The sequence below is a fragment of the Dreissena polymorpha genome, chromosome 5 (assembly GCF_020536995.1).
Source record: "Dreissena polymorpha isolate Duluth1 chromosome 5, UMN_Dpol_1.0, whole genome shotgun sequence".
Lineage (NCBI taxonomy): Eukaryota > Metazoa > Mollusca > Bivalvia > Myida > Dreissenidae > Dreissena > Dreissena polymorpha.
In genome coordinates, this window is record NC_068359.1 from 3,572,675 (window position 1) to 3,593,901 (window position 21,227).

The following is a 21,227-nucleotide window of genomic DNA, read 5'->3' on the forward strand; positions in this document are numbered from 1 at the left end:
TTAGATAAAATACTTCATCAAATAGAACAGTTTGGTTTTAATATAATACCCCTCTATTGTTAAAATAGCATATATACACAAAGTAAATTCATTGTATGTTCCTTGAATCACTGAATTAAAATATATTGAATTCAATCCACAATGTCTATAAATTCATTAATTATTTTCCAAGAAACCATTTATTTGTGTCGATAAATTAAGGTAAATTATTATTGTATCAATTGAACATCTGTGGGTGAGTCAAAGAAATGCATTCGTAGATAAGTTAAAGGAGGCACCTGTTATTATTAAAATTTAAATAATTTGCAAAAGAAGCAAATATTTCCTATTAAACAAAACTCTGAAAAATGTATGACCAACATTTGTTTGGCACTGAAATGAAAGCTTTGTTTTCACTTTGAATCTTTTAATTCTGAATTATTAATACAAACTAGACTAATGAACAACATATTTCCGTTGACAGTTATTATTATGTTGATATTCAATATATTAATCTTTCAGTAGCATGAGCTACTGTATGATGCCAATAGCTTTTTAGTAATTTCAAAAAAAAATTCCATCAAAGAGTCAGCTGCATTATGTTCTTATACCTGCAAACATTCAGTTGTGTGTGCCCAGATGCGTGGATCAACACATATGATGATAAATGCACACACCAAACAAAATATGATATGCATGCAAACACAAATAGCAACATTCCTGACCAGTTGGATGGGACATACAAAAGGCACAATTATCCTAAGGCAAGTGTCAACAAATATGATCACCTTCCATAACATATTCCTGTTGAAAGTTACTTCACACTCTTTATTGTTTTTCCGATCCGAATCATGTTACATTTACATACCACTCTAAAGTGTATTGATGATTCTGACAGCTATTGAAGAAAACAAATCCCTTAAAACAGCCCACAAAATTGGTCTGAAGTGTTTCATATTCTTACAAAGTACTTCCTGAGTGTAATCTGATAAAATAATGCAAGTGTTAATCTATTCTATTACAATAATAAAACATATTTGATAGTTATTATGTTCACTGTAAAATTTTAATATATTCACTAAGATTTTTTAAACTTTGGAATCTGTACTTAAAGACAACGTACACAGCTGGTCATTGAAGCAATTACAAATTTAATGCATTATGAAAGTAAGTAAGGCATGCAAACTAGGATAAGCTGGATACATACTAATTCAAGGCATACAACTCATGCGGGTTATTGTTAGGCATGTTAAGGTTGTCTCCCTTGGTATAATACATTTTTGACAACTGAACAAATTGGGAGTTTCTACAATTGTAGAAACTGTAACACTGGCTAGAAAAATATTGTAAAATTTTACATTGTCAAAGACGTTCAATTTTAGTAGAAAAAACTGTTTGGTGGAAACAAGGAATAGTATCAATTAAAACAACCTTAAAATGGTGACTTTTATCAATGTTGTGATTGGTTTGAAAATACATTCTTAGCTCCAAACCTAACCAAAACATTAACATTATTGTGCAAGATGCAAAATTTTACTACAAACATACAGGTTAATGGTGCTCACAAATAACAAAATTTAGCCAAACTAAAACATCTGCCCTAAAACAAACCCAGCCATGTGTGTCTTCATTCCAAACAAAAGGCCTACAACATCCAATGCGAAACTACCATGTTACCTGCTTTGGTTTGGATGTGTCATCAAGGCCAAAGTCATCGAAGCTTAATTCACACTTGGACCAGCTCTCGTCAAACAGCTCTTCAGGGTTAAGAGGGAGTCCATAATCAAAGCTCTGAGAGACACAACCCCTTTTGTCAGCTGACTCAGTCTGCGATTTTGATTGGTCAACTGAGTTTTCAATATCACATGACACACAGTTTCTAAGTTTAGCACTAGGAGAAGCACCTGATGTGTTATAACTATTTTTAGCATTAGTCTTTGAGTCACCATTGTGGAGCCGTAAGTTACGAACATTTGGCGGTATTTTGATATGTGACCGAGTGTAAGAAAAGGATGGACTAGAATGAGAGACAGAGGACAAGCGAGATTGTGGGATGCTTTTACTGCGTTCCTCGTTAAAGCGTCTAAGAGCTTTACTTACTTTGCTCTCGCTGACTGAGTTACCATTTGGCAAACTAGAAGAGGAATGTCGGGAACTGGAAGAGTTTGAAGAATTTCGAAGCAACATACACGAGGATGTTGGTGACCCTTCTTTTGACCTCTGAGTGACTCCATTTGCACTGAAAATAGAGTCCTGCCCAGCATTGTCCTCTTCTGCAGTGTAATAGTCACCAATTTCTTGGTCATATTCACTCCAACCTGAGTCTTCTTTTCCTAACTGAAACTTTATTTCTTCAGTTTCTGCACTTTCAATCCCATCAGAACCACATACACTTGCAGCACCATTTTCTATTTGTGCACTGTCTTTTTCATTACTTGCCTGTTTTATCTTGTTTTCATTAATTTTAGAAACTAACGCTTTAACATATCCACTTTCCATGACTTTAGAGTTGAATCGTTCATCATCAGAAAAAGATGTATAAAAAGCCTTAATACTTTTATTAATCTCCTGGATTTCTAACTTAAACTCCTCACTCTTGTATGTCTTTCCTTTCGATGCCGAGGCAGACAAATCTTGCTGAGAATCGACCGATTCCGCATCGCTCTCACGCAAGGCCTGAAAACTCTTAAGACGCGCCTTAACAATTCCTTGAAGTGTTGGTGAAGCAGGTGTTGACCAACACTTCTGCTTTGTTCCAGTCGGAGAAAAATCGCTTGTCTGTTCCAGCAATGATCCTTTCCCAGAATCTGATGAGTCCCCACTTGGTGGTCGCACTGAAGACACGAGAAGCTCCTCAACTATTGCCTCTGCATGTTGGAGACAGGTCTCTGTGTCCGGGGATAGTGGTTCTTCAGGCTGGTCCGGATTCTCTTCCGTGTCGGGTATGAGACCATTAGCTCCCTTCCTGCCAATCTTCCTGGACACCACACGGTTGAGTAGGTGCTCAAGGAACTTTGGTCTGCCCGGAGCTGAAACAGACATTGAGAAAACACTATTACTTATTAAGTTTATTTATTTTGTTTTTATCTATGATAGCATAATTTAGGTTCTTTTAACATGCTCATAAATGTTGACAGAGCTTTGTGAAGGAGTTCAATGAGGAATATGTAAAATTCCTGTCATAGTGTAAATATTCTTAATGAAGATATTTATGTTTCAAAGTTCGAAATTTATACATTATTGTGAGCTAATACCTTCACAGTATTATATATTCCAAGACATTATCTAGAACAAAAGAACACTTTATGTAAACTTTCAAGTAAACATTATATGCAATATTAGTCTAAAGCATACCACTTTTTGCTAAAAACATAGAAACTATTTATATAAACATAATATGAAAACTTCGAAATAACAAAGTAAATGAAGGACACAAGCACAGTGTTCCACCTTGTACTGGGAAGAATTTCAAGATTCCAAGAGCCTCTGAAACTTGAAAAAATCCTGGGGAAATCTTCACTTTAAAACCTACTTTTTCCTTGACAGGATATGCAAACATTATTGTTGGTAGGAAAAAATTGTAATAAGTCCCCACATGTATGCAATTCTACACTTGCTGATATTGTATACCGATATCCTCAAACCATAATTATCTTCCTTTTTTCCTGTTATATTCTTATGCAATTTAAGTAAAACCATTTTAAAAAAGCTTAAACTTTTAGAATTTTATATTTCAGATTCACAGTATTACGAATGATTTATTATTTTTTACTAAAGAGCCTATGTGCATCTAATGATAACACTATCTCTCCATTATTTAGGGGTCCTGGTATTTCATCCACACAAACTCAGACATACTGGAAGTACATGAAGGTCATTTGCATCCATGATTTGCTTCCTTATGTTCTCAAAATTTAAAATAAACTCCATACAGCGAAAATTCACCCCATTACTTGAAAATTACATCCATTCAGGCAACATATGGAAAACTTGTTCAAAGATATATTCAATAATAATTTACACTGTAAAAATCAATGCACAACTTATTACTATCATATTAAAGAGCAATATGATACTTGAGGATTTTTTTTAATTTTCAATTATTTTTTTAAATATTATTATTATTGCTAATGGAATTGATGAAAGTCAACGGGTAGATCCACAATTGTTTAAATCACTAAAATGATTGACATTATCCAAGACTGTTTGGTTTAAAATGATTTTGTATGGAGTACAAGTCTTACTGTCCTAATACGAATGCAATAAAATATAACAGTTTATGCTGTAAAGTCTGTCGTCAATTCACAGGAACATAACCATTTACAACATCACATCAAACCACCTGAAAAATTATAACGGATACATTAAATGATGAAAATAAAACATTCCATGTCCATTATGTGGTAATATAAAGAAAATATAGTCACACATACAGTAAAAAGGTCTTTGTTCCCTGCCAAAATGATTCAACATCAAATACTATCAAACTGCTCAGATTTCACACACCCGCTGAACCAATTTTTGTGGAAATATGTTTTTTCAAACAGTGAATGTATCTCAAGTTACATATTTTATAGGTTATTAACCGGTTATTTGAGGTACCTGCAAATTGACCGTCTTGCAACATTTGACAAACTATATAACTGAATTATAATAATGAAACAACGGTAGCTACTGTGTTTTTTCTGGTTTCAAGACCTTCTCTATGTTTTTATTTCATAACTGTTCATATCTAATTTTCCTGCTTCACTTCATATCTGCTTTTTTATACAATGAGTCAGTCATTCACCGATAAGTTCTGAAGTTTTTTTTTATCACAAATGGTTATGATGAAATAAAAACAAAACACTGAGACTTCCAGAAATAAAATTTACTGCAATCAAACACACAACAACAACAGCAACAACAACAACAGCTACCGATTGTATGACCACCTACCCCACATACACATGTTGACTATTTCGAAAACAACCAACTTGAGAACTATCCAAATCCAGACCCACAAATCCACAGATTTCCTGTCAAAACTGAGACATGGTAGCATCACCATCACTAAGACATCTCATACCATTTTCCTTATTTTTTTCCATGTAAAGTTCTGCTGCAAGCAATCTGTAATTTAATTTCCCTTCTCATATCATATTCAAAAATCCATTTACTTTGTATGATGTTAATGTTATCATTCCAAAATTATATAAACATGTAATGACAAGTTTAAATACTGCAAAAGAACTATTTCAATAAGGTAAACACAAATTTAATGTTTAAAGTATTAAAAAAAATTAATTAGTAAAATTGTAATACTGTTAGTGACACAAGTTCTTGTAAAACATCCTATTTAAATACAGAGAAACATGATTGTCATTGTGTATCATATTGTTGTGTAAAAAACAAAACAAAAAAAGTATATATTTCTTTTAGCCTTAAATGATAATCTAAAATGTTTATTGTTGATCACTGATAACAGTTTCCAAATCTTAAAAGTCCTCTTCCTGATTGTCAATCTGTATTAACAAATTGTTAGCACTTTGCTGCAAAACACTCACAACTCAGTCTGTAAAATATGGTCAGTTATGTTGACTTTGCAGTTGACGATCACCATATTGTATATGAACACTCATGTTTATTACAATGAAATCGGTTCCATCTAATTGCTCATTTCCTGTTTTTTTGAAAGAAACTCAGTCAATGAACTTCTGAATGATTTCTTCCTCAACACCAATCCTTCTTTGCATTAAATGTTCCTAGAACATAAACTTACTGATGTACAAGCCACTTATTGATATTATCCATAATATAGAAGTGATAATATTAATCCTTTCTGAGAACAAGTTTTTTATACTTTAAAAAGCTCTTGCCATTATTAGTTTTTGTAGTATAAATAATACATCCATATTCACTGTACCTGGTTGACACATTTAATAACTTTAATTTGATCCTCAGATTTCATGCCAAAGTCATGCCAGGCCGTGTTCTTCTAAGCCATGAACTTAACAAAATTAATTTTTTAGGCAGTTTTTGGTGAAACCAAACTGAAACTTTAATTTTCTTCCTTAGGTGATACATGCACCTTTGCTTTGTATACACAAACACATTTGTGCAATGTCTATCTTGATCTGGAGAAATCGTAAGTCAAGGATTTAAGATAAGATCCGCTAAGATAAGATCTGTTGATAAAACGGCCTCCTGAGCCTTAAGATCCAATATTGAAAACAACATCTGAATATCTGGTAAAAAACACTATGGATTCCTTCTTCGCTCATCTTTTATTCATTTTAATGCGGCAAAACTGTCCAAAGCCCAATCTGAACAAAATTATGGAAAAAAAACCATAAACAGGCATTAGCATATAGCGTTAAGTTCAATAATCAATGGAATCCAGTACTTCCGCAGTGAGGCAATATTAGAGCACAACTACCATAATGTCGTGCATGCATTTTTCTGAGGCACATTGCACTTATTATGGCCAAGAATCAATGTGGATTCCTGATCGAGGCCAGACACAGGGATAATAGGATACAAATCAATAAACGGGCCTTGTAAGGAATCATAATGGCTGAACAAGCCTTCTAGATGGATGTCTACTGGAAACAAATTTCTCTGTTCTCAGAAACAGTATACAAGATCAACCCAGACAGAGAGGAACTTAATCAATAAAATATGTCATTTATAACCAAGATTGAACTCTTCTTTTTCAAGATGATATCATCATCTTCAATATATCTAGTATGAATATATTTTTCATTAAGAAACACTAGTCCGGAAAATTGAATTTCCCTACTTTCATTCAAAGTGTGAAGATCTATTTTGATAAAAATCCTGTATTTGGCGGAGAAGTAACAATGCATCAAAATTAAATATAACATAACTTGGATCATAAATAAGGAAAAATTATGACGAGGTAAGTGATGTTTTTCTTTCTTTAACTCAAAAAGCAAAAATTCTAATGCTGAATAAAAAAAAACACTCAGTGAAACATATTCATATAATGAATGTAAATGATTCCCATAAAGACAAACTGTGCTCAACATTCTCATCTTCTCGTAAAACTGCCTGAAAAAATAAAATAAAAAATAAATCAATAAATAAATTCTCCCGATAGTCAAAATCATCAAAAAAAACAATTCCCTATAAAGCTCCCTTAGTGAGCCTCTAAGAACTAACGTCCTTAATGATGCCAGAAATCAATATCAAATGTACTTTCACGCCCTTAAAAGAGATTCTCTGAAAAAAGTCTAACAGTAACCTTAGCCAAGGTCAATGAATGGATCAATAGAATTCATGACTCACTCAATGACACAGTAGCAACAGTACAGAATCACCAGCACATCGCTGAGTAATGACATTTTCAACAGCCAAGACTCTTGAAAAATAAATAGAAACACAATGCCTCCTATTTACATGATTTTTCATTAGAGATGCGAAACCAATGTGACAATATTGGAAACCAATATTGGGTGATGGGGGATTGCGTAGAGCTCAAATGAATATTTCAAAGAGGCTAAAATCTACAAGCAACAGGATGTGCTGTGTTGTAGAAATGCTGCCAAACAAATAAAAATGTCCATATATAAATGCGGTTTCCTCTTGCTTTTGATCACTTTTTTTCAGGGTTGAATAAACGGCTCAATCAGTAATATAATGTGGATATAAAACCTGAAAACTGCACATAATTGTTTGTACAATGGTAACAATTGGTTCTTAAAACTAATCCTTCATATCTCACAAATAAAGTATTTAAACAAGATATGTGTTTGTCAGAAACACTATGTCCCCTATACATTTGGCCTTTGACCTTGAAGGATGACCTTGACCTTTCACCACTCAAAATGTGCAGCTCCATGAGATACACATGCATGCCAAATATCAAGTTGCCATCTTCAATATTGCAAAAGTTATGGCAAATGTTAATGTTTGACGCAAACAAACACACAAACACACAAACCAACAGACAGGGCAAAAACAATGTCCCCCACTTAAGTGGTGGGGGACATAATAAAAACAAGAAACTGTCAGAGACGGGTGATGCTCCCCAATGGTTTTTTGTCACAATTATGCACCATATATTCAGATAAAAGGAAATGTCTTGAGGGCACAGTAGTTGGGGGGGACAAGAACTTTTTATAGAAAATGTCAAAGGGCCATAACTCTGTGGAAAATCATCCGACCAGATCCCGCGGATAATATGCACATCTCCTCTTGGTAGTGAAGCTTCTCATAAAGTTTCATTAAATTCCGGTCATAAGTTGCTGAGAAATAGCCCGAACAAAAATTTTGCACGGACAGACACACGGACACACGGACACATGGACGGACAGACGAAGCGGTGACTATATGCTCCCCTCTAAATAACTTTTGAGGGAGCATAATAAATTAAGTTCATGATATTAAAGGGGAGCAACCCACTTACTGTACTGATTAATACTGAAACATCCTTTAATTCCCTTACCACAATGTACATCCCGTCATAAAAATTATTCATTTCAATTAAAATATGACAGCTTTATCAACAGGAAGTGACAATTGCTGCAAGCAAGTTTGTATCTACGAAAATGTTTATCTGGCTTAAGCAAGAAAACAAAATATATAAATAAAATAAACCTGACAAAGATAATAAGTAGTGTATTATATTAACTTGATAAATAACAAAATTTTCTATACTTTCTTTGAACATACTGAAACTATTTTACCATTGTTGTCTAGCTCAATGTCTTGGCTGCACTTAAGCTGTGACTTTACATTGGCCACATCATCATAAGGATTATCATCATCAGCGTAGTCCAATACAGAAGCAGCAACCTTAGTACCACCGCCACTCCCTTCATCATCATCAACCCTATCTGTTTCATTTCTTGCATTGATTCCTAGTGCTAGCAGTTCATTAAAACATTTCATTAGGTCAGTTGTGACCCTTGTGTCAGGTATACCATTCCTTTCCACACATTTTTCCGCATTGCTATCATCTGAGCATTCATTTGTAGTGTCTACAAATGTTGCATTATCAAAGGTGTCAATAATTTCATCTGTAGGAGAACTTCGTTCAAAACAAGAACCCAGATTCTCCTGCACGTCAGATGCTCCAGTTTGGTAGATATCTCTCAGGTTTTCGCACATCTCACTACATACTCTAGCAAAGCGCCTAGAAGCCATTCGAATGCCAAGAATGTTTGGACAAAAGCATTCAACACTGCAACCACAATGAATGCTATGAAAGCAACCCATTTAGAAAACTCATAGGTCAAGAATGTTTGTTAAAAAATAAGAAGAATCAGGTAACTTCCATTTAAAATGTCCACAAAACATTTTTGTAATGTTTTAAGTTTTCAAAGATTTTTTAAGTCTGCCAGCTGCAAAGTAATACACATTTAGCCTGTGCATCCATAAGATTTCTTTACTCTACATATTTCTTTTTTTTTCTGGCGATGGCAATCCTTATCTGAGTCTCTTATTTTAAAACCTTCCATTTGTATAACTCCTTACAAGTCCTTTAAACAAGCCATCTTGTGCACTCTTGTTGTTAAAAAGTTTTACTTTGTATTACTTTTATGATCTATGTTAATTATTTCTCTTTCAAAGAATATGGCCCCTCAAATTAAACTATTTTTACTTGTTCACAATCTGCGACTCTTGTTCTTACACATGACTAACAACTCTGAAGATATTTTAGACTTTAAATTAAAAGGAACTTAAATTTAAGTGTTAATTATCATCAAACAATCATAGGAAAATATACTTGATTTCATACTTCATAAGAAATCATGACATTTAAGAAGTATACATGTAGTTTTAATCACATTGTGGTGTTTTTTAAATTACATTTAGACACTGTGTCGCTACGTTTTTCTGCATGTATATTGCTGTCACATCTTTCTTTTCATATTCCATACTCACATAATAAGACAAGAATACCATTTAAACACACATGATGTCCTGTTTTCACATTAATTAATGTCAAGTGGCACTTGTATCTAAATTTTTAGTCTCAAAAGATGTAAGATGTTCCCGTATATATTTTTCCAGCATCCAAACTTCTTATTTGCAATTCAATTAATATCAATTTAGAGGAAAAGCTATATCCAAAAGCCCATGCATACATATCTTTTTTCAATGACTATTAGTATAGGTAATATAACAGCTATTTGATCAATGTCATTTTATTAGTGAAGCAAAAACAAACCAGTTTGAATGATGACAGTCTATGTCGCTGCATGGGCCAGCCATGCAGGTGACTTCATGCAGTCGTAATTTACAGGTCATTTTGTTGTTCTTTGTATAAAACATCCAAAGGACTTGTTCAAATGTGTTGTTTATGAAATATTACCATGATAACAACAACATAAAAAAGCAGCCAAATAAGTCAGTTATAGCTGGAAAAATTAACCTAGCACTTGCATGCTCAATACATGTATGCATAAATTAAAATTATATTAGTTGTTGTTACCTATATTTCAATCAGTATTGTTCCTTGCATGTTTTATTGCACTAATATAACGAGACAATAACAGTATGCTTGGTGCAATACAAGTCTATTTAGATTGCTTCAAGTAAGAAAAGTAATGTATTGTTCATAACATTACTTAAATATATAAATCAAAGTACTGACAGTTCTGGTGTGACGATGCTTTTGAAGAGGATTGATATAAAAGCATCTATTTAAGTTTATCTACATCACCACAATTGTGTATGTGGGTTTAGAACATTTTGGGTAGGAAAAAAAATGGGTATGAAAATTTTGGGTACAAAAATTATGGCAAAAAAAAATTGGGTACGAAAGATTTGGTTACGAAACAAAAATGGGTAGGAAAAAAAATTGGGTACAAAAAAAAAATTGGGTATGCGCAAAAATTTGGGTACGAACAAAAATTGGGTACGAACAAAAATTGGGTACGCAAAATGTAGGGTACGAAAAAAAAATTGGGGGTACAGGGAAGAAGTACCCGTGGGGAACTTGATCCATTCAGTGAAACTGGGAGGCGGGTTACATTCTCGATCAAATATAACAAGAAATATCTTTAAACAGATATTCAACGTGTATTTTCTGTACCATTTATCTTAAAAAAACGTTCTGTTACAGTAAAACGTTTGTGGATTATAACATTACGTTTCAGCATATAAATTCACAACTTGACATGGTCTTTAATTACAGCATTCTCTTTAATTTCACATGTATATCATACCAAACTTTATATTTCGTAGTTTCCTTTCCTAAGTTAATGATACTATGTGTACGTACGTGATTTCATATGCCCATGTGCATGAACATATAATTTTTCTCTTTTGATTATTGTTTTTTTCTCTAATTCAATAAGCTTAGGCATGTTTGTTCGTTAAGTACGGCAAAAATTTCATGATGATTCCCGAAAGTAGGTATGAGCACATAGTCGTAAGAGCACTTGAATACGTGAGTTCGTCCATGAACACATGGTAAGGTTAACTAAATCTCCGCGATATGACCTAATATGTGTTTAAAACAGCAAACAATATCCAACAAACGAATGAATTATCAAACATAGTATGTGCACTGATGTGGCTCTGTAATTTCTGTTTGAAAAGTTTATTAAATATGCAAAATGAGAAAGCACGCAGAAGAGCGAGTATCACAGATGTCATTAGGCTATTATGCTGTTTATATACCATAGTCCGCTACAACGTTTACAAATGGCAGGTTCAAAATAATTCTTTATCTTTACACTCATGATCGCGTTGAAAGTTAATAATACACGTTTTAATTCGCAATTTATTTACTGAATCACGACAAATGTCAAATACAATACAGAAAATGCAAAGTTGTTTCATTGATCTATAAACATATAATGGATTGAATATAACTGATTTAAAATTATTGTTTTCAAACTATTATTAAATCTTTTTCCCAGAATATGCTGTCCTATTTATAGCTGAGCTTCCTATACCTTTATAAATGATAATCAGCGAGGTATGCCGATTAGAAAAATCAAGCTATCTCAATCGAACTGGCTCGGTCTTTTACATTGACAGCCATTGTGAAGAATTTTTTCATGGTATGATAACTTAGACGAGCTGCTACGCAGTATCGTCAAAAACAGTGCAAGTAAAATATTGACAAACTATATCCTATTAAAAAGTACAAAAAAATGTGACACAGTTAAAAGCTTTGTGTGTGAACAAAAGAATCAAATAAAGCTAACTTTATACCATACCCTGTAATTTCTGAAGTTTCAGACGAATGGTGTTCACATCAGGTACATGGGTTGCTGACTTAGATCGGGCGCGGTCCTTCTTCTTTTTGGTCCGTTTGCAGCTGACTTTGTTGTCAAGGTATTCAGGTGACTGAATGAACACTTGCTTGTCAAATGCCTTCAGTTCTTCTTCTGTGGACGGCAAGGGAAAACCATCATTTTCATCTGAAAATAAACGCATATGTTTGAGCTAAAGGCTGATAATTTTCTTTTGAAAATAGACATGTATTCATGTTATTTTCATCTTTAAGCATAAAACAAGAGGGCCATGATGGCGAGTAATTGCGCTGCTGAATTCAAGGTACCCCCAATATTTGATGACTTGACCTGGTGATCCAGTTTTTGGCTCTTCTAAACAAAAATTCACATAAGGCCTAGATATCAAGATAAACATTCTGATTAAGGCCAACATTTTTTAATAAATTGATTTACGGGAGCGCCGACCGTATTTTTATGTCAAAATGAAATAAAAATAAAAGTAGCTATCAGCAATTTTATTTTCATAAATTCCGCCGACAGTGTTTAAGTGCCGCGTGAAAAAACCCCAACTGTCAATGACAAAAAACAAAATTTATATTCGCAAGCGTTTTATCGGATCCGTATTTTTATTATCGGCAAATTTCATTTGCTATTTATAATAGAATACACCAATCGTATTTATGTTAAAGTAAAAGCTTTGTTTGGGCATGCAAAATGGCGTGCTCGAAAGATTGGGTTAACAACAATAATAATGAACAGCGTCCGCGGCATTATTTCAAAATAGAAATTGTCGAAAATTACATGGTCAAGTCAAACATTAAGAATATTGAATTAAATGCGAATTGCGTATTAGATGGACATATTATACATTTTTACGTAGACATGCGCACCTGTCGATTACATCATTTCAACACGATGGCGGACAATACAGAACAAATAAATTGTGACTCTCGGGAAAAATGGCAAATAACGATCAAATAAACGATGGAGATCATACATTTAGAAGGGACTACTGAAATGCAAATTAAAACATGTGATAACGAACGATGCTAAAAACGTTTTCGATGCCGACAACATATTTATTAGTAATCGACTCAGTGGATATATGTAATGGAAAAGAGTGTTTGCATTCAGTTTACTCGCTAAGTTAAAACATCTGGAAGGATTATCGTTAACAAATTGGATAAGGCAAACATGGTTTCATTATTATGTTAGTGGATCTGTTTTAATCAGATTCATATGCATATATTGCTTTATTATGTTTGTCATGCTCTACAGTTTACTGAAACAGCATGAAACTTTAATGAAAGACAAAGCAAGATAAATATATTAATATTAAATAAAGATAGTTAAATACATCAATTACCAGTAAATGTGCTTGTTTATATGTTTATGTTTTTCCCTTAACTGCCTCTAATGTGATTGAATGTTTCTCTCAAAACCAGGTATCCACAGAATGTTTTTTTGCCCTTTTTTGCATAAACTGTGCGTTAAAATCCCTTTTTTGAAAGTAATACACCATGCACCTTTGCCCTCCTGTGAAAAAACACTAATATGGTGCTATACTGTTAAGCGTTCCTCAGATTATAACAGTCTAGTCAGAAACATACATAATTATAGTGTTCTACTGTTGTGTTTATGTAAATGACATTTAAGGTTCTTTTCAATTTGACAGTTTAAAGTTGTCTTGTGTTGGAATCTTTTTTTTCATGAATGCTACTAGTATTCAACATTGATTTCCACTCAAGAAAGGTTTATTAAGGACACTAAACTAAACAATAAAACAAAAAAGTGCCAGATTACACTTTATTTGATAATAAACAAGCACTGAGTGATTTCATTTAATAATGTTTTAATGAACAATTTTTTATTCAATAGCAGACAATGAAGACATTCCACAAGAATTAAGATTAAAAAGAAATGTTCTTGAAAAATGCATTAATAACACTATTTCTATTGCTTTTAGTGACTAACTGTTTTCATAATTAAGATATATAGTTAAAAAGTAACGTAAAAAGTTGGGTTATGAAAATTAAAAAAAAATGAAAAGTTTAAACGTTTTTTGTAGACTCTGTGATTTTTTTTCTTTTATTTTTATTTCAACCCCTCGACCCTATTTTTATAAAAAAATCCTGTGAATCAATTTATTCAAAAATGTTGGCCTAAGTTTCATTTAAAGTGAATTTGGCCTCTTTACTGGTAATAAAGTTTTGTTAACATTTGGTGAATTTAAGATGCATATGAACAAGATTGAGACTTTGCCTCCATTTGGCCTTGGCCTAGTGTTGTGACAAGGTTTTTTTGAGATTTGTTCTAGTTTTAATCGCATCTGACCAATATTTGTAATCACCTTAGATATTGTCATGCAATATATTCTTTGTTACCAAGTTTTATCAAGATTTAGTAAAAATGTGGCCTCTAGAGTAGGTCTAAGGTTTTTCCTGGTGACCTAGATTTTGGACACTTTTGATACAGATTAAAACACAACCTAATTATTGTTACAAGAAACATTCTGAATAGGTTTCATCAAGATTTAGTAAGTTATGTGGCCTCTTTGGTTAGATATTCTCAGCTGCCAATTGTATAAATCTGGATAACTCTTATTCAGCGGATAACTTTTGGTTATCCTATAATAAAATTGAAGATAACCAAAAGTTATCCGCTGGATGGGTGAATATTTGATTAGGTTCCATTCTTAATAAAAAAATATTCAAAAAAACATTTAGTAAAGCAGTGTCGGCAGACCGTTTATCAGTTAGGTACATGTCAGACGGACGTCAACCTAAGCTGGGCACGACCTAATGTGACCCAGATCGCGATTATGAAGGCTTATTTGACGCACGTCAAAAGCTGTGAAGAGAACACCATTACGGACATAAATATTTGTTTCATAATATTATTTTATTTCAACTTAATTTAAATGAATTTTTCGGCGTTGTTTCATTGTATAAAGTGATCATGAGTGGCTATTACATCAATTCCAAATCGTCAGTGACTTTATTAAGTGACTATAAGAACATTAAGCGCGTAACGGTGTAAATACACATTTTAATTACGTTTTACAACTTTAAGAATTTCTATAAAATGTTAAGGTACATGTTGATATACTAAATTCTTCTTTCATCGGACACCTTTTTGAAGACTTTATGATGTTAAAACACGTTTGCAGTTTTTGTTGAATCTGTATGTATATAAAAGTCTCCTTTTCATGCGGCGTAACGGTGTTTTAACATTTGTAACGGTGTGGACAGATTATCATATACTTTCATATTCTTGTTTATTCGCATCGTGTTTTTTACTAGAAATTATGTCAGATAAGTTCCATGTAAAATTTGTGATGTTGTTTGAAAAACAATCGGCGATATGAATACGAACTTTATTTGCATCATATTGTTTGTATAAATTTGTCCACACCATTACGATGTTGTCAACACCGTTTCTCATTCATCGTAACGGTGTGGAACGTAACGGTGATGACATTCGGGAATTCTGACAGAACTGATTCCAATTGTAATAATTCTCCATTTTTGTCTGATAAATTCCATGTAAAATTTGCGATGTTGTTTGAAAAACAATCGGCGAAATGAAAACGAAGTTTATTCACACCATAATGTGTGTATATATTTGTGCACACCGTTACGATGTTGTCATCACTGTTACTCATTCAGAGTAACGGTGTGGACCGTAACGGTGATGACATTCAGGCATTTGATCATCCACAAACAGCAGGCTACTTGTCTCAAAAACACATTACGCACACATTATTTTGTGGCATCTAAGAATACATAATATTTGAAAATCCTAAAAGAACAGGAAGTGGAAATAGCAAAGAAAATGGAAGAACGGTGTTGACACTGAATAAAAGTACGTTCAATATTTTACTTACTTTTTAATGATTTTCACATTTTTCGCGCTCTGTTCATTGCTTCATTATGACGTAAAAGGTTGAAAGAATGTTTACTTTTCGGAAAAAGTTGTATCCCCGTATCATTCCCGTGCGGTAGATGAAATTTTCTTCGTAACGGTGTCGACTTGAAAAATTAGGGACAGAGCAATAACTGACCATTTATAAATATTCTGCATATAAAGCTACTAAATGTAACTGTTATTCAGTTAAGTTTAAATACATTTAGCTCCAAATGGTTGTTTTTTTTTATTTTCGTTTGACATTCTTTTATAAAACAATCAAGAAAATTACCCTTTACGAATTCGGACAACACACCGTTACTAAAATACATGGGGGTTAGTTGCTTCGACAAAGCATAAAACTGCTTTAAGCGTGTGATCTGCTAAGAACTCTTATCTAATATTGTTAACATATTATTTAACATTGTAATTATGAAACTTATCTCTGTTAATGTCTAACATTAAGATAATTGTTGAATATGGACAGTAAATGGAACCTAATCAAATATTCACCCGGATAAGAGATATCCAGATTTATACAATTGGCTACGGATTATCAATCTGACCAAAGTTTCTTTAAGATTGGATTAAACAATCATAGGCCTTCAGAGAAGAAACATGTTTTTTGTTTTTTTATTTTAAGTAAAGAGCAAGTTTTTGAACGCACATGAACCAGATTGAAATTTGGCCTAAATATTGTCAACATCAACATCCCGACCATGTTTAAATGAGGTTAGATGGAAAATTTGGCCTCTATAGTGTTTACGAGGTTTTTCTAAGATTTGACTTGGTGGCCTAGTTTTTTTGATGCATATTACCAAGATTAAAACTCGGCCTACATATAAACAACATAAACATTCTTACCATGTTACATGAAGATTAGATAAACAAGGGCTGTTTGTAAAACATGCATGCCCCCGATATGGGCTGTCAGTTGTAGTGGCAGCCATTGTGTGAATACGTTTTTTGTCACTGTGACCTTGACGTTTGACCTAGTGACCTGAAAATCAATAGAGGTCATCTGCCAGTCATGATAAATGTACCTATGAAGTTTCATGATCCTAGGCCTAAGCATTCTTGGGTTATCATCCGGACACCATTTTACTATTTCGAGTCAATGTGACCTTGACCTTTGACCTAGTGACCTGAAAATCAATAGGGGTCATCTGCCAGTCATGATCAATGTACCTCTGAAGTTTCATGATCCTAGGCCTAAGCGTTCTTGAGTTATCATCCGGAAACCATCTGGTGGACGCACCTACTGACCGACAGATGACGGACCGACCGACATGTGCAAAACAATATACCCCCTCTTCTTTGAAGGGGGGCATAAAAATGTGGCCTATAGAGTGTTAACCAATTAATTACATCTCACCAAGTTTGGTGAAGCTCGGATGAAAACTACTTGAATTAGAGAGCGGACACCATGCTCAATGTTTAAAAAGTGACCCAGTGACCTAGCTTTCGCCCTGCATGACCCATCTTCAAACTTGACCTAGATATCATCTAGATACAACATCTGACCAAGTTTGGTGAAGATCGGATGAAAACAACTTGAATTATAGAGCAGACACTTAATATGGACCGACCGACAGAGCGACAGACAGACAAGTTCACTCCTATATACCCCCCTAAACTTCGTTTGTGTGAGTATCAATATATACAATCCCCTTGTAAAAAGCCAGGGGTATTAAAAAGAAGATTATTCATTGCTCAAAATATTTTTGATGTCATACAGGCTGATTAAAAAAGATGTTATATCGTCAATATTGTTTGTGCAATTGTCTCGATTAATGTGATTTCTGATAGGAAAATATGTTTATATTTGGGCATAATGTGGGAATACGTTTTAACATATGCCCCTTTAATGTACAACTATTATCAGTGATAGTAGAACAATGTTCAATGAACACTTGCTAAATTTTTTATCCATTTCATCCCCAATGGGAACACAAGTGGTGATGTATATTTGGTTCAAAACACGGAAAACAGTACTTAACCAGAACAATATGTTCGCGAGACAGTCCTGAACAAACTAACTTACTTCCTTATACTTGACATGTTAACACAACTGGTTTCACTTTGTTAGATTTCAATCTGTAAAAGGCTGTAACTGTTTAATGTGTTATTTTACCAATGAAAATGAAAATTTATAAACATTCTCAAGTTATTTTGTTATATTTTATGTGTTTTTGTAAAGGTATTTTGTGCATTCGCAATCACAAATATTGTGTGTTTATTGACACTGTATTTGTTGTGTAATTTTTGTAAAGTTTGCATCCCAGTCCACTGTAGTACATGATAATAAATGCATATATGTATATATTTTTTTCACTTACTGATACTTTTTTTTCTCCTTTGTCTATGAAAATTTTGCTTGCTCACATTGTGAAAGGTCTTTTGCTGGTGGGGAAACGAACATATAATTTTTCAGTCTGCATATGCCAGATGTTCTTTAAAACAAACAAGCAAAAACATAGATTATATCTCAAGGCGCCCAATTTGTCATCAACCAGAGCAGATTGAATTCTTGATGACATTAGTGGTATCTCAACCAAATACATTTTATTTTTTTATGTAAAAACTTGCTAAACAACCAAAAAAGTGAAGAAGATACATCTGTTATGCACTTGTTTACACAAAGCATCAGTTTTTCATGGGTACAAAATCAAGGGACAGGAATATGAAAATTACATGGGAAGGAATAAACAATGACATTATCTGTAAGTCCACTTCAGGCTGCAAATAACTGCACAATTAAAGCTGTTGGATAATCTGCATCAGAACTACCGTATGGTGCATATCTATACAGTTGTGTATGCTTGTATTTACTTCATGCGAAAATAAGTCAAAACTTAAATCAGAGTTTGAAAAATTGTTTACTGGAACCTCTTAATTGCATTTACTCAATATAATTATAATAATAAATGTAACCAGTTTGACTGCAAAACATCTCTTGCCCTGTCTTGTCAAAAATCTTATGATTAAAGATTGAGTTATGACATTAATTAAGAAATAATCGATGGGTAACCGTTGGTTATTGCGGTAATAACCAATGGTATGGAGTTCCGATGCGTAGGAATTAAACCAGGAGGGCGTAACCTGAGTGGTTTGATAACAAGCATCGGAACGACATACCGTTGGTTATTACCGCAATAACCAACGCTTACACGTACATTATTTTGATTCTAACACGATTTCATTCATAAGTTATCCGCGATTTAACGGTTATAAATAAGAATTATATTGACCGATTGTCGTCAAATTTTCCGCGAAAACGCGACGTCACCACAACAATCAAAATCAAATGACGTCGTCTTCATTCATAAACAGTGTGCGGACAATCAAAGTGACGTCATACTTATATCCATTGGTATATCGGGGTAATAACCCACGGTAGTTTTCCTTCTTTGTACATAGAAAACAAGTCACGTGCCGTGGTAGAATGTTCAATATGCAATAGAAATGAAAGATGATAGAAGAAGATTTACAGTACCAAAATCAAATATTTACATGAGAAAATAATCATCTCTAGAAGAGATGCGGAAAACATGCAAGGGTCATTATATGATTATCTATTTATTATACATTAATATACAGTTTAAATGATATGAATGAAAAAAATTCTGTTCCATGTGCTCATACAAGAGACAGATTAAATATTTTAATGGTCGGCATAAGGAAGCTTTCACCGAATTGTGCTGTTTTATATATGTGAACTTCACACCTAAACAAAACTCTCCTAATCTTGGATTTTAATTTGCACTTTACAACATAAACAATTGTTTATCTATAAACTACGCTCCAGAAGTGAAATAACGTAAAGCTCATTTTTGTTTATTACACGGGTTTTATTACACTAGTTATAAAACTGTGAAATAACATTCATAATATCATGTTTTTTAACGAAATGATGTCAATATTCCAGCGAATTTCTTCATTTAAACTCTTACAATTTGAATAAATGGTAAAAAGAGCATAAAACAAGGGCTGTTTGTAAAACATGCATGCCCCCCATTTGGGCTGTCAGTTGTAGTGGCAGCCATTGTGTGAATATGTTTTTGTCACTGTGACCTTGACCTTTGACCTAGTGACCTGAAAATTAAAAGGGGTCATCTGTCAGTTATGATCAATGTACCTATGAAGTTTCATGATCCTAGGTGTAAGCATTCTTAAGTTATCATCCGGAAACCATTTTTCTGTTTCGAGTCACTGTGACCTTGACCTTTGACCTAGTAACCTGAAAATCAATAAGGGTCATCTGCGAGTCATGATTGATGTACCTATTAAGTTTCATGATCCTAGGCCTAAGCGTTCTTGAGTTATCATCTGGAAACCTGTTTACTATTTCGATTCACTGTGACCTTGACCTTTGACCTAGTGACCTCAAAATCAATAGGGGTCATCTGCCAGTCATGAGCAATGTACCTATGAAGTTTCATGATCCTAGGCGTAAGCGTTCTTGAGTTATCATCCGGAAACCATTTTTCTGTTTCGAGTCACTGTGACCTTGACTTTTGATCTAAAGACCTGAAAATCAATAGGGGTCATCTGTGAGTCATGATCAATGTACCTATTAAGTTTCATGATCCTAGGCATAAGCGTTCTTGAGTTATCATCTGGAAACTGTTTTACTATTTCGAGTCACTGTGACCTTGACCTTTGACCTAGTGACCGCAAAATCAATAGGGGTCATCTGCCAGTCATGAGCAATGTAACTATGAAGTTTCATGATCCTAGGCCTAAGCGTTCTTGAGTTATCATCCGGAAACCATCTGGTGAACGGACCGACCGACCTACCGACATGTGCAAAACAATATACCCCCTCTTCTTCGAAGGGGGGTATAATAAAAAGAAAATTTGTTGGTCATGTTATAAATAGAATCTTAGATTTGTGGTAATTTTGTATTGATTTAATTAAACTCGTCATCTAAATACAACCCTCGTTTTTATCCTTATTTAGATGACTTAATAAATTCAATACCAAACGACCACACATGCAAGATCCTATATTTAATAGAAAAAATCCACTTTTTTGCATTATTGATTTGATACGTATACAGACAATCTGTCATGCAGTAAATAAACAAGAGATGTGTTTGTCAGAAACACAATGCCCCGTTAGTGCGCCGCTTTGAAGCCATA

The 21,227-nt window shown here is 33.6% G+C and overlaps 1 protein-coding gene across 7 annotated transcripts in view; it reads right to left on the reverse strand.

The window, feature by feature from the left end:
* Positions 1-21,227, reverse strand: part of LOC127832262 (FYVE, RhoGEF and PH domain-containing protein 4-like) — a 102,962-nt gene that overhangs the window by 34,190 nt on the left and 47,545 nt on the right. For 3 of the 7 annotated variants that reach the window (XM_052357629.1, XM_052357630.1, XM_052357632.1), the window contains 2 exons: positions 12,159-12,362; positions 2,080-3,008 (listed from right to left, as the gene is read on the reverse strand). In XM_052357629.1, coding sequence (XP_052213589.1) covers positions 2,080-3,008; positions 12,159-12,362 — 1,133 coding nt within the window. Of the gene's footprint in view, positions 1-2,079; positions 3,009-3,429; positions 3,554-4,917; positions 5,194-5,884; positions 6,069-8,669; positions 9,632-12,158; positions 12,363-21,227 lie in introns of those variants that run through there. The other 4 variants (XM_052357631.1, XM_052357636.1, XM_052357633.1 and 1 more) reach the window with 4 other exon arrangements.